Source organism: Cydia amplana, chromosome 4 (assembly GCF_948474715.1).
Source record: "Cydia amplana chromosome 4, ilCydAmpl1.1, whole genome shotgun sequence".
NCBI lineage: Eukaryota > Metazoa > Arthropoda > Insecta > Lepidoptera > Tortricidae > Cydia > Cydia amplana.
In genome coordinates, this window is record NC_086072.1 from 9,602,303 (window position 1) to 9,617,130 (window position 14,828).

At 37.7% G+C, this 14,828-nt stretch overlaps 1 protein-coding gene across 2 annotated transcripts in view; it reads right to left on the reverse strand.

Annotated features, from left to right (window-relative positions):
* LOC134663163 (agrin-like) overlaps positions 1–8,827 on the reverse strand; it is a 238,279-nt gene extending 229,452 nt beyond the window's left edge. Inside the window, exon 1 of one of the 2 annotated variants that reach the window (XM_063519516.1) lies at positions 7,571–8,827. In XM_063519516.1, coding sequence (XP_063375586.1) covers positions 7,571–8,123 — 553 coding nt within the window. In that variant the 5' untranslated portion in view covers positions 8,124–8,827. Of the gene's footprint in view, positions 1–3,029; positions 4,250–7,570 lie in introns of those variants that run through there. The other variant, XM_063519515.1, reaches the window with a different exon arrangement.
* Between the last annotated feature and the right edge of the window lie 6,001 nt (positions 8,828–14,828).

Sequence of the window (14,828 nt, forward strand, 5' to 3'; positions counted from 1 at the left end):
TTTAATGTTTATTTAACAAACGTTATATGTTTCTTATAACTTTACCTGACCAGGTTAATCGAATATTGCATTAATTATTACTGAAGTAGGTAGAAGTACCTATTAGGGGAACCATAATAAATAATGTATGGAAAATGATCACGAGACTTTTCGCTCGCATTATTCACGCATTATATCACAACACATTATTATTTTTCGATAAGCGTTCGTCGACGAACGAATTGTCATTTTGGTTGCGGACGGTACGCTAATTTGAAGTTAAATCGGAACCTAAGACAAGTTCTGGAACGGTTTGTTTACAAATAATCAGACAGGGACAAGTGAAAGTATAACTTAACGCCCCATAGATTCGTATCCTTCTCTCACTCTCACTGAGCGTAAGCGTGAGCGAGATAGATGTGCGTGTTCGGGACCGCGGATATGATCTTTTTGTACATATTTTAAATATTTTAATAATAATATGTTGTAAGTTTTTCCAAAAAAAAAGTAATCAATGAGTATCAAAAATATTTTTTGCCTTTTGTTCACAAGTGTGTTTTTCGAGTACTTAGACCTATGTTCGTGTTTTGTAATCGATAAAGTCCCCAGAGAAAATGCCCCCGCGGCTTAGGGTTTTCCTTTGCTTTCCGAAGGCCCATGAGCAAGATCAGTCTTTCCTAAATAACCAATAATGATTGCGCTGTTCCTACCTAAAGCTACTTTAGCTTAATTAGTGGGGAACAACAAGCCCACCCGGTCGGACAAAGCTGACCCATCTCATTTAATTATTGCTTCTCCGCGACCCGAGTTACGTATGCATGACGAAATCACAGTGGAACCTCAATAACTCGAACCGAGATAAAGTGAATCGTAGTAACCAAATTATTCTCATCCACTAAGTATTCCAGTACAGTGTTTATATTCTAATTTCGAAATTACACCTAGATATAATTTCTTTCATAAAAAACGTATAAAAATCTTATGATATTTCGCTGCTTATCACTCAGAAACCTCAGTAACTCTTTTCGTCTTTCAGGATATAGGATACAGGTTTCTTCAAGATACAGAAAGAGATGCCTACTTTTACGTGTTTGCATACGTTCCCTCCGTACATATTTAATGTCGAAAACTCGTGAACACGTTAATTTTTTTGTGGTTGCTCTTAAATTCGTGTTACTGAGGTTTCACTATACATTATATGAGGAACGTTAGAGTCCGAAGCATGGCCAGCCACGAAATATTATATCGTAATATATTGTTACTACCCTTTTTCTATTTTATACGTGCCCCGCGGAGATACCTGCTGGGCGATAAAACTAAGTTTATTAAATATAAATACCATTAAACTGATTTTTTAAACACACTGTCCGTGTTTTTATCGATATCGGTCTAACAGCTGACAACCTCGCTACCGTATATCAATTGCGATACCCGCGTGTAGAGAAAACACGCTGTATAACACACATTAAAACACAAATTTAAAGTTGCAAACTAATCAATATACAGGCAAATGTATTTCAAAATACCTATTGGTAAAATTATTAACCTCAGGTAAATACTAAATAAAAATTGTGTATAATTAAAAATGAAACTATTACTTAGTGACAGATTGAACATTTCAAAGCGGCAAAGATAGTATCAAATTTATCCTTTCAATTTACTTATCAGTCCATCTCGTGCATGTCTGTCAGCAGCTTGTATTTTAAATACTTACTAGGTATATTAATCAATGGGCGTTTTAAACTATGTAACAACAAATAATAAAAACAAAGTAAATCATAAATTATAGGTAGTGACCTTTGGGTGTCAACTGCAATTGCATTACTGTTGCGACATTACAGCCGCCGCTGTATATATGTAGTTATATGTGATATATGTCAACCTGAATAAAAAAGGGGTGACATTGTTTAATTTACTTTACAAGTATAAATATTATCCATTGCGTTTTGTTATGCCTATTACAGCGCCTTAGTGCTAAAAAGGCTTCCAGATAAAAAGCCCTCCTGCGGCGTGTTTTAATCATATTCCATGTACATTAATTTGCATTTCGTTTACGGTTTAATACAATAGGTACCCTTGTCAGATAATAAACAGCTAGTTTGGATAATTTAGTTGCTTCACTGTTCTTGGAAAAGTAAAAATTATTCAAAGTGGATACCTAATATACATATAGGCCGTAAGACATTGGCTTTTTATGTTTTTGTCGAGTAAATTGCATGGGATAGCTGTAGGTATCCGAGGCATCGCGGCTGGCGCCCACGCGGCCACAACTATGGCGCTAATAGCGCTACACACTGCCATTACAGAGCCCGACCTATTGTTCGGTCATTTCAATGTCGAAAGCTAACTTTCCGTATTACAATAAAAAACGTGACTAAATTACTCCAAGTCAATCTCTAGAATAAACGAATTACCTTTTGTGTTTAAAGTTTGTAAATACGAAACGAGTACATTCAGATAAATTGATATTTACCGAACAAACTTTCAAAGAATAATCTAAAAAGTTAGGAGCCCATTTTTTAGATTTATTATTTTACCTAAGGTGACGTTAATCTTGATCCTGATTGATGAAGGTGCGAGTTCTGCGTTCAATTACGTTTATCTTCAATAACTACACGTTTTACCAGGTAGCAAAAAATAACATGACAAGTGCAAACTAATAATTAATAAACCTTTCACAAATATTGAGTAAAGGGTGGATAAGAAAACTCTAATAAATGTGTTAATCTTATCTTACCCATCTACGTACCTACATGATACCTTCGCTTCGTTTTAATCCTCATGGTGTCCTTTCAAAAATAATTATCTTTATATTACCTACTAACAATCGTTTTGTTGTAATTTTGTTTTTTAAGCAGTATGATATTTATTTATTACTTTTATCTTGGTAAAAGCATATGCATCTTTCAATACTTACTCAAAAGAATGTTGAAACAGTTACAAATAACATAATGAGAACTAGCAAATAAGCGAAGACTGTTTTATAGGCTCCACGCTTGAACACGCCGACACTGCCGACACCTTATTCGTACTTGACGACAAATATTTACCTTTCAAGGCGGCGTTTACTCTGTCCAAATCGTAAAGTGACAGTGGAAGGGGCTCGTTCAACAGGCGCAGTCGGGGCGCGCTCCCACTGTTGAAGCCTTTATGGAATCCGTCGCTCAAAAATATTCCAGAGGAATGTCTGTACAACTTGTAAGCGCACTTATTCGTCCGGAGCCAGTCCACAAACACAATTGCCCCATTCAAAGTACGCGCGTTCCCTGAAAAGATGCGACTTTTCAACTCCTCCACGTCTCCTTTCATAAGTAAACGAACGTATAGTTTATAAAACATAAACACTTTCGCATTCGGTTTCGTGCTACGCTTTATCTTCCTCACGCTTAAGACCCTAGCAGTGAAAATGTACTTAGACTCAGACACGGCAGACGACAGAATCTCGTAGTCATTAGTAATCGTCTCGTTTAAAACACATTTGGGAGCATTAATATTTTTCTTGCGGTGTATCGTATCCCGCTTCTTAACAACTCCCCTTATACGGAACTGGGCATGAATTATCGTGATGATGTAAAGTAACATCACTAAAAAGTGTAGCTTCATTTTTATTGTGTGAGCTTTTTTGTGGGTTGGTACATATGAGTGTAAATAAAACCCATTTTAGTGTTCCTACTTCGAAGCTTTTGATTGAGATGGCTCGTAAACACGCGGCGAATACAAGGTTGCGCAAGAGTCGATGGCGCCGGCGAGACGCGTGCGCTAGCGCAGCCTCACGCGTAGACTGGAGACCTCGCAATTCGCTGCAACCTTCGACAACGTAAACAAACGTGGACTTACCGTAAGCATTGTGGCATTCCTAATTAAGGAGTTTATTACGCAATCGGACCACGCAAGCACTAGGGAATACCAGAGATGGCAAAAGCTTTGTAAACTAATTTACGAGATGGCTGCCAGTCTGATTTGGGAAGTTAGCCTTAATATTGTAAGAGACTTGCCAGTGTGGAGTAAATGGGTGCAAGTTAACAGTTATTGCTAAACGTGCCAGCTGACTACGCGACTGAATATTCATGTGGGCGGGAGTGCTCACTGCAGCTGTAGGAAGGGTGGATAAAAACTTTCCCGATGTTTAATGCTCTTTACATATTCTTAATTTTTGCATACTAAGCCAAAGTTTCCGTTGATTGTGCAAACTACGCTTGAACTTATTCAGCGGCAAATTAAATTTTTATAATAAATTAAAACGTAATAATGAGCAAACAAGCGAAGCAATTTGTTAAAACTTTGGAATGGTTTCTCTATTTCGGAATTAACTGGATAAGCGTTTTCCTACGAAATTCTTTGTTTACTAGGTATTACTTTTGGAAATAGGTGAACAGCTTGACCAAATTTTAATTTAAGGTCTACAAATTCTAGTTTAAAATTGTTAATGTTTAGTTTTTGCTATATCCTCGTAAGTAAGTGATTGCAAGTGCTTACACGAGGAATTTGGAAAGCGGTGGTCGCGTGGGCGGGCGAGTCGCGCCGTTCGCCGCTCGCTTGACGAATCTTCCACCTCGAGCTCACCAACACGCGTCGTTAACATTTCTCATTTGCCTTAATTTAACTGTCTTTCTTAATACCACGGACGACTGAAGGTCATCTAATCAATATTCAATCTAATCAGAATATTATGTTAAACATAGCGTATGTCCCATAAAAAACAGTTAAAACTGTTATTGTTTTAATCTTATGACTTTTAAGAAATTAAATAGGTTGAGTTAAATGAATATTAAAATACTGTCTTATTATGCAAGTAATTTTTACACTGATAAGGCTATGGTAGTCAGCTGTTAAAGAACACTTCTCATGTTCATTTCTGCCGAGTCGGGTGTCATTTACAGACCGGCAAGAAATTGTAGAAATTTATTGAGAGCGCCACGGATTTTGAGTATAGGTATGCAAACGCATACTCAGTGGCGCAAATCATCCCTCTCCTTCTATCTCATAAGTACATCCTTTACGTTTATTGTTTGATATTTGACGTTAAAAATATAAGTAGATAACGGATATTTTCAAGTCTCAAGTAACCTCGAAACTTGACAATAGATGAATTAGACCATTGGGATTAGTGCGGTTTCTTCACGCAGTGTTTTCTTTTAAATATGTACCAAAAAACGACCGCGATGATATATTTCGTAAATAAGTTCTGAAAAACTCATTGGTGCGAAAAGGGGTTTGACCCGCGACCTCCTATTAGAAAATTGCACGCTCTTACCGCTAAGCTACCAACACCTATTTTAAATTAGTAGGTAGTTATTAAATTGTAAATGACCATGTCAGCTTGAAATCGTATATTGAGTTTCACAGTAGTATGACAAAAATGCTGCGAATTAAATGTTTATCTCCGTGTGGGGTAAAGTATTATCGCGATGGCAGAACTAAACCATTACTTTCCCTTCAGTCCACGCCTCCTGAGATGTTAGCCCACGATATCATACAAGCAGCAAACATTTTACTGGTAAACTTTCAATAAATCGATGCGGTAGGGTATTAACACTGCCTATTAGAACTAATTACACCCTTTGTTGTAAGGACATTTCGATTTCTTATTTACCCTGTTATTATGAAATATGAATAATGAAGCTGAAATTGGTCTAGTTTGAAATTATTTCTTAGAAGAATGTAAAACAGTCGTTTAAACACGCAAAATTGTAAATCAGGTTGTGGTGTGAGGTGTTGATGTGTTATGATACAGCTACTCTACACACATATACAAAAGTTAAAACTCGCTGAATTTGCCGCTTGGGCAATAGCAGTAGACACTGTAATAACTATTACCTATAATAAGTACTACTTTCGAGAGATACGAAATACTAAAACGAATAATTATATTGTAAATAATGATGATTAGTCGTCAGACGATAACTCCGCCATTTGTAGTCGTTTTTTTTTTAATTGTGAGTTTAAATAGTAAACAAACACGAGATACGTTTGTACCTATAGGTAGGTAGACTTTGTGTATTAAAGAAAGGGCGCTAAGAACGCAAAACGAAAATTAAGACAATTCAACGTAGTTACTTAATATTTAGAAAATGATCAGGATCTATGCAATGTATACTCGTAGTAGGTTGCAACGCACATAAAATAAATATAAAGAAATTTGCAAAAACGTATACATACATATACATAATATTAATAAAATTTAAGCCTCATCCACTCAACCAGGCGCGTGATTTGTTGTATTTCTTGTCGCGGTACTAATCTGTTCGCGGGCCGGGCGCCGCGATACGTATCACTCGCGCTCGCCGTGAGAATCCCCGCAGATAAACCACCAGATCCAGACGTACGCGATTTAATCTGCTTCATTAGACATCAAGGCACTGCATAGTCAAGATGCACATAGAACAGTGGGGACATAAATAGGTTTTACTCGCAACAGAGCACGTCCTGATTAAGAGAACACGAGACATTGAAAAACGACAAGATGCGACGTTTGCGAACTCGAATAGACTAGAATAGACTAAATAATTTCATGAAACATGATCTGAATCTGATTCTAATAGAATCGGTATCGAAAGTGCGATAGCTGATACTTAGGTACGGTAGGTAAAGGTACCTATTAGGAAAAAAGTTGTTGAACGTTTTTTACGAAGGTTTAGGTTGTTTGCTCAAATCTCAGGATATAATAGTTACAACCTATAACTTAAAACATTAGCATAATGTTTATGCTCTCCATTGTCGGCACACACAAACGAAGCCAAAGCATTCGCTCCATTAAGTTAACGAACAGTTGTCGAGATGTCGATCAAAATCACATCTTAATGCCTCCATAGCGTACCCTGGGCGACGAGTGCATGCATCTTTTACACTTTTATGTCCTACTCATAAGACGCAAGAATCTTGACTGTTTTGCCCAGCGTACGTGCTTTACGGGTACAACACCCACACTTCATTACAAAGTATGATCTTGAACCAATGATTGTATGTCGTGTCGTTTTGCTCTATTTTCTCATTGCTGACGTTGTTCATTATCGTGTCAGATTTTATTTTTTAAGGCGAAATTAATTATTGTTACCAGGTAACCTTTACCTTTCATTAAGACTTATGATTATTACTTACAATATAAATATAAAATAAATATTGCACCAACCCCGTTCCTATTAACGAACGGGGTTGGTATGTCCTTGGTCGAACGCAAGTAGTTAGCTTAACTACTTGTCAATTTAATATCCTAAGCGTTAAACGCTTTTGCTGTTAGTCGATGAATCATTCGGTATATTTATATGCAGCGGCAAAGCTCGTAAGAGATTTACGCACGACATGATGCTCTGGATTGTTGAATTTGTTGATGGCACATTATTGTAACACAAAAGATTTCAAATCGATATACTTTCTCGTGTTAACATCTAAAAGCTAATCCGTTTGGAAACGTCAGTCCGTTTTATCGTCATTAATTCCTGTCACTGCCGGTATGACGTATGGTGATACAGGCACCAGGCACCAGGCATGGCAGGAGGGTGCTCCTCCGTAAGTTGTATACACACATGATACAATAAATAAATGTATATTTTAGGCACAAGATGGGTTTGTTGTTATTAAAAAAAAGGGTTACCTGTAACAGCTGCATTGATTCGGTCAAGATGATAAAGAGTCAAAGGCACTGGGTCAGTGATCAGCTGCAGGCGCGGCATGGGGCCTCTGATGGCGGGGCTGTCACTCACATCGCTGAAGAAAATTGCGGACAGCCGAGGCCTCGGCCCTGGAGCACAAGACTCTCGGGCTCGAGACCGCTCCAGAATCAACATCGATCCACTTAACGTCTCGGCTGATCCTTCCAACTTCACAAACGTCCTTAACTCACTCACGTCTCCTTTAAGCACTCGCCGCAGATGCACTCGATACAAGTTCGATCGCTTTGCATTATCCTGCACAGATCTCTTCTTCACATTTAAAACCTTCCCAGTGAATATATACTTCGATTTCCCTATCGCTTCCATCAACGACCACTCGTTCTCGATAATCGTCTCATTAAAAGGACAAGGTGGCAGAATCGCGCGGTGCCGCCGGTGCGCGCTGGATCTTTTTCTCACTTTGCCGCGGATCCTGATCTCCGCCCCGACGATCGCCGCCGCGATAACATAAACAATAACCATCGAAAGCTTCATGTCGCACAATCGCTGGCTAAACACTCTTAAAAGCGGGGACTACAAATGTTATCTGTCACATTATATCTGTTATTTATGTGTGCCGAAGGGCGTAAAGTAGCGGCGGCGATCCATTAACAGAGCGAGGCGTTGACATCTCACTAACAGAAAGTCGTCAAATCAGTATTTAATTTCCAGATGTAATGTGTTTAAAATGCAAGTGAGTCTCATGCAAGACTGGAAGGCATAGTGGTCGTAGCAGATCGTTATCGTGTTAGTAAACAATCGTAGGGCGCGATCGATGCGAGGCGGACGCGTGCGCTCGCGCAGTTCCCCGGCGCCGACTGGAGCCGTACCGCCTGTCAGGCGCAGCCTCCCGAGAATAAGCTCATCGGCCCACAAGTATTGTAGGTACCTAAACACTTAAGTTTACTTTTATGTTAGTTTTGTTGATTGCTTTTACAACTCCGAACAACTTTATGTTCATGAATTTAAATGGTACTTTCAATTATAATTTGTTCGACGCAATGTACCACACTAATGGATTGTACAAATAAATGTTTATCGTATAAATTACAGTTATATTTGAGTCACTTGCGTTATGTTATGACAAATCGATCCATCCCTCAACCATGTTCAAGTGAGATAAGATCCTTTTAGTTCATATGGTCACACACCAATCGCCTCCATCTATCTATCTATGATCATAAGCACAACGGGATCTACGACTGGTGAGGATGGGAATTTATATAAATAAGATTTAAACATTCTAGCTAATTAGAATAAATATAACAATTTATAGAACGGTTTACCAAACTTAAATTACATTAATTTCTTTTGCTCAAAAATATATTTACATAGATTTTTTTTGGCCAACTGTACTTTTATTCAGAGAGGAATATCTTATGTCCTTTTGATATGAAAATAGTTAATTAGAGTTTCGGTGAAACTATTTCCATATCAAACTTCATCCTCCAAGAGAGTCCAGCGATTTACTAGTACATATATTTTTTGGTCAAGCAGATCTTGTCAGTAGAAAAAGGCGGCAAATTTGAAAAATGTAGGCGCGAAGGGATATCGTCCCATAGAAAATTTGAATTTCGCGCCTTTTTTACTGCTGACAAGTTTTGCCTGACCAGCTATAAGTAGTTTTTCGCATGTACCTAGGTACAATATATAAGTAGGGATTAGTGACAAAACTACATTAGATGCGTTCACAAAGAGTGTCAGTCAGTATGACGAAGCTGAGTTTCACGAGCTTGGCTTTTGGGCTGCCTATTGATTAGCAGGATTTACCCGATGAAGTTGAACCGCCATGATTCGTAGTCGTCGTGGGTGTAGATTCCGCGGTACCCTCAGCTGTCAAAGATCGGTTTTGTAGAGTTGTAAACCTTCTGCACGTTAGTATTATCTATTCTGTGGTGAAAGCTCGCGATGCGTGCGGCGCGTGGGCGGACCTGCCGCTTGCGCCACTGCACCGCGGTGCAAGGTTAGAGCTTATAGCATGTTTATACACACGTTAACGCTGATGGTACTGTCATCAGATCCGCAATTACGTCATAAGTATTGTGCATTCAAGCGGTAAACTGTGGTAATTGAGGGTATTATAAAGATTAGTCCATAATTATGTCCACAGTGTCAAGGGTCAAGTTTTTCAGAAAGGTTGAGTGGTGATACAGCGACCGCGTACCGGAAGTACACACAATTACACAGTTATTAAAATAATGTATTTACAAACAACATATATACAGTGGTATTACTAAAAGAAATTAATAACTAGCTTAAATCTAATAAAATAGGCCCTTGAGGCATTGTACCAAGGATGCTGGCGACATTTCCTCGCTGTATCGCAATGCTGATACGTTGTGCGAGGTAGCCGCCAGCTCTTCGGTCAAGGTAGCCACCAGCTCTTCGGTCAAGGTATAGCCGCCAGCTCTTCGGTCAAGTTATTAGCTTACAGACCATGTAATCATAGATTCTAAAAGCTTTCCTTGTACTTACACCTAAACTAGACAGTGTTATGAATTTTTACAACTCAGTAGTTTACGCGTTTATCCTTATGAAGTTTCTAAGAAGCCTTTTCGCAACTGAGATTTTGCTATTTTGCACCAAGCGTTGATGAGAATAATAATTATGTTAAGCTAAATTGCTAACTTACATTTCTAATCGTCATTTTATTATCTGTAAATTATAAATAGAATTTTGGTACAGCTCAATATCCTTATAAGCATATTTATTAAGTTTAGCAGCAATATGTCAGAGCGAGGGTAATCGCCTGTGGCCGCCGCCGCAGCCGCAGCCTACAAATCTGTAGAGGTGTAATTGCGGTGCGGAACGGGAATTTTATCAGTTCGGTTAAGGTTATGTTCCACTGGCGGGCAAGAACACGGTAGCTGTAAACCTAATAATATTTAATACTAGCTTTTGCCCGCGACTTCGTCTGCGTGGAGTTAGTAATTTGGGTAGCTTATTTTTACCCAATCTGCTTTTTATCGGTTTCCCATACAAACTTCCACCCCCCCCCTTTTCACCCCCTTAAAGGGTGGGTTCTGGGATAAAAACTACCCTAAGTTCTTCCCCGGGACTCAAACTATCTCCATACCAAATTACAACTACTTAAATCGATTCAGCGGTTTAAGCGTGAAGAGCTAACAGACAGACAGACAGACAGACACACTTTCGCATTTATAATATTAAAGTATGGATGTATGTAAACAATTTGATGACAAAACTACAGAAAACGTCGATGAGTCCAACGCACAGTTAAGTCTCTTATTTAACCTTATCATCTTCTGAAATTTGAATGTTCCAGAAACTGGTTAACCTTTTTTATTGCATGTTTTTTTCCTAACCAGAATAATCATTACTCGTTAGAATTATCAAGGAAATTATTTTTGAACTTACTACTTTGGCTATGATTTTTGCTTTAAAGAGTTAATGCACTAATTTAAACAATAGGAACAAGCTGATTAAACTTAAATAAGTAATATTATTAGTTATATTCATAGCCATTGTTTTTTTGTTGGCATATTTTTTACCTAGTGACTATATTCATACATTATATTCTGCCTGTCCTTGCAGCAAATATAATGTGAGTAGGTACTTACATAAGTGAAGCCCCCAACAATTACACTACAAACTTAATTTCACACATAGATACATGGCAATATATATAGCTCGTAACATCATTATATGGACAGTCTTCTTTAGATAGATACTAAGGGTGGTATTCCATCTGTCCAATATCCTGGTCCAATGTGCATTGCGTCTCACTCTCTCATTAAGCAAAACGAGAGACGCAAATACACATTACACCAAGATATTGGCACCCTAAAACATAAATGGCGAATCCATGTACCTGAAACGGCATGATAATGAATTATGAATTAAGTAAATACCGATGTTAATATTCATAAGACAGGTATTTAATAGTGAGGGACCGAAAACTGGATTAACACAATTAGAACGACCGTTGTTGCCATCCACAGATCACTTACCTACTAGTTGGAACATATGTAAATTTAAATTGGGACTTGGGACGTGAGACTGATTAGTAGCGCCCATGAATAAGTAGGGTTAGGGGCGCGTGTAAAATATAAATATCAATAAAAAAAAGAAATAAAAATGGGCTATATTGATGCGGGAAGGAATTTAGTGGTGCGGTTCGGGACATACATATATTATCATTTACCTGTATAAATAAAATAAATAAATAAATGTTAGGAGACATCTTACACAGATCAACCTAGCCCCAAAATAAGCAAAGCTTGTACTATGGGTGCTAGGCGACAATATACATACTTATATTGATAAATACATACTTATTTATATAGAATACCCATGACTCAGGCACAAATATTTGTGTTCATCACACAAATAAATGCCATCGGGACCACGGTCGTCATGTATAAGAGCGCCTGTGCGGTCACCGTTGCAGTTTAATATAGTGCGGACTGCGGAGTCTACGAGAGATAGTTTGTGGGGCCGTCACACCTACTTGTAACTTGGAGACATTTGGTAGAGGACGCGAGAATCAATGTTACCATAATGTTAGCCACGCGGTTAGCTAAGTTAGGAGAGACTTTAGCTGTTCATTCTGGAATTAAATTCAGTGGGACTGGAATAATATTGCTTCGTATGGAACCGATGCGGTCTAACAAAACGCTTAAATAAATGTGTACGAGGCACTGGTCATGAGATTATGTCTAAAGGAATCTTTGAAAAACACATTATCTATTCTCCTATTTACCAAACTAGCGGTCCGAAACTCCAGTAAACATTTTGTCTTGTGGCAGAAAGATACTTAGCTCTATCAAATCCCATAAGCAAATATGTATTGTAGCTCTAAGAGATCATAACAATTTTCTAAGAGTTGAACAAAGATGATAAACAACCATTATCAAAATTGCATAAAGCAACTTTTGTTCCCAAATGTATCATACAGATACAAAGAGCACACATATAAATGGATATGCTCTTAAGCGCCGTCCCACGCGACTGCACGTATTATAACTGCATTATCTACTGTTAAGCAAACAACATCATATCTCTTTTGCATGTGATTTCGTAAAATCAACCTAGAAACTATTCAAATAAGATACCTCTTGCAGTATTCTTTAAAACGTCTAAAGAGCTAGATGGAATACGCATTTGTTACGTTCGCGAGGCTTGCTTGCATGGTTTTGTTTTGTGTAGGTACTTACCTGCTTTAACATTCTCATATATAATGTGGACCACTTAAGTTATGAGTCTTATGAGCATTTACATATGTCTGTAGAACAAGAAAGTAATAACAGACTCTGATTACCTGCACTTAAATACAGGACAATTATGTGCATTAACTTGCTGCGTTGGTGATCATTACAAATGTAATTTATAAATTGTTTATTTTGTTCAACATATTTTTCTTAAATAGTTTATTCCCCAGACAACTCAAAGAACTCTTCAGGTAATTGCAAAATTACTTCGAAATACCACAAGTCTATTATGCTAACTCAGCTGAAATAACTGTCTGTGGCATTAACATTACAATATTTAAATAAAGATATCAAACTTAAAATTGAAAGTCACATTCGCATAAGATGTGAGTCAGAAGCAGTACCAGTCAACATTGTAATTTATATCCAATTCCAGCCAGCATTTATATTGACATATAGATTAATAATTCCCGAAACGACTACACAGCACTTTCCCGCAATAATTCACGGTTCAGTCTCCCTCACTAATCCCGATTTACTGAAACGATCACGCCGCGATATTAAATCACTCTGTCAAACTACAACAAGCCGCTCATTAAGCCCGCCCCTAGTAAATACCGATACACCCCTATTATACTAGACTAACTCAATTAATGTACCAACACGACCATGCACAAAGTCTTAAGTGTAGCTAAAAACACACGCACGAGTCTACTCCTTCGTATTAATAATATTAAAGGTTTTAATGCCGCAAAGTAGACTAAATTGAAAATGCAAATATATGCCAACAGTGGGCTTATTAAGATTACTTTCTTGTACAGTTTACTTTATAGAGCGGGCACAGTAACCAGAGGCGTATCGTCAGTTAATGGGCGTTTTCAACGGTAATTATCGTAAAATGATGTTGTCAATTTCCTTCCAGCTTCCTCTTCATAAAGTAATTTGTGGCTCGGCTTAATGGGTGGTCGCCTTAAACAATATTGAACAAATTAAAAGATGAAACATTGAGTAGGCAACCCAACAAGTTAACGACGGGTATTAACAGTCTTTTTGTTTTTTTTTTACAGTATAAAAGTTTTCTCATACATTTTTGTGGCTTCTAGATTAATAAATCTTTAATTGTATAGGTACCCGATACCATTTTACGTTACTCTAAGTACTCACAAAGTATTTATTAAGTCCATTAAAATGCTACATTACACCATGCATTGAATAAGGCTCTGCTGATTTTTAGGGTTCCGTAGGTACCTCAAAAGAAAAAACCGAACCCTTATAGGATCACTCGTGCGTGTCTCTGTCTGTCCGTCTGTCACAGCCTATTTTCTCGTAAACTACTGGACCAATTAAGTTGAAATTTGGTACAATATATGTAAATTAGTGACCCAAAGATGGACATGTAACGTAAACAAATAAATTTCAGCCACTTTTAGGGGTAAATGAGAAAGTTAATAAAGATTTTCAAACTATATCGTGTTATGTATCAAAGGAAAAAGCTCATTTTGAGATTTTTTTTTATAATTTTAAAATAAATAGGTTAGAAGTTATTTAAGAAAATAGCTATAAAATGACATAAACACAGGTAGATAAGTATTTTATGTTGCGCTCAGTAGATTGAATAGAAACATAGGGAGCCACCCGTCGGAATAAGAGCTGAAACAGTCACCCGCGTAAGCCTCTTTCGATTTATGCGCAGCGTCTGCAAAGCCTCGCTGAATCGAGTGCAGGTACCAGGGCACCAGAACACTCGTAAACTTCCAGTTGAAGTGACTCTGCCAGGTTTAAGTCAGCGTATTGCGTTAGAACCGTCATTAACAGAGAGTGAGGCGATTCTGCATAATATGCTTTAATAAGTTATACCTAATGACTCAACTTTACTTCAGGTTTACATTGCGGACAGATACCTGCTCCCTGACACAAAATACTGAGCAGCAATAAGAACATGTTATGTATTTCAGACTTTAATTCAGTTAAAAAAGGTCTTTTCACAAATGTTTTATATTATTGATAGGTAGGTACTAGGTACATTACA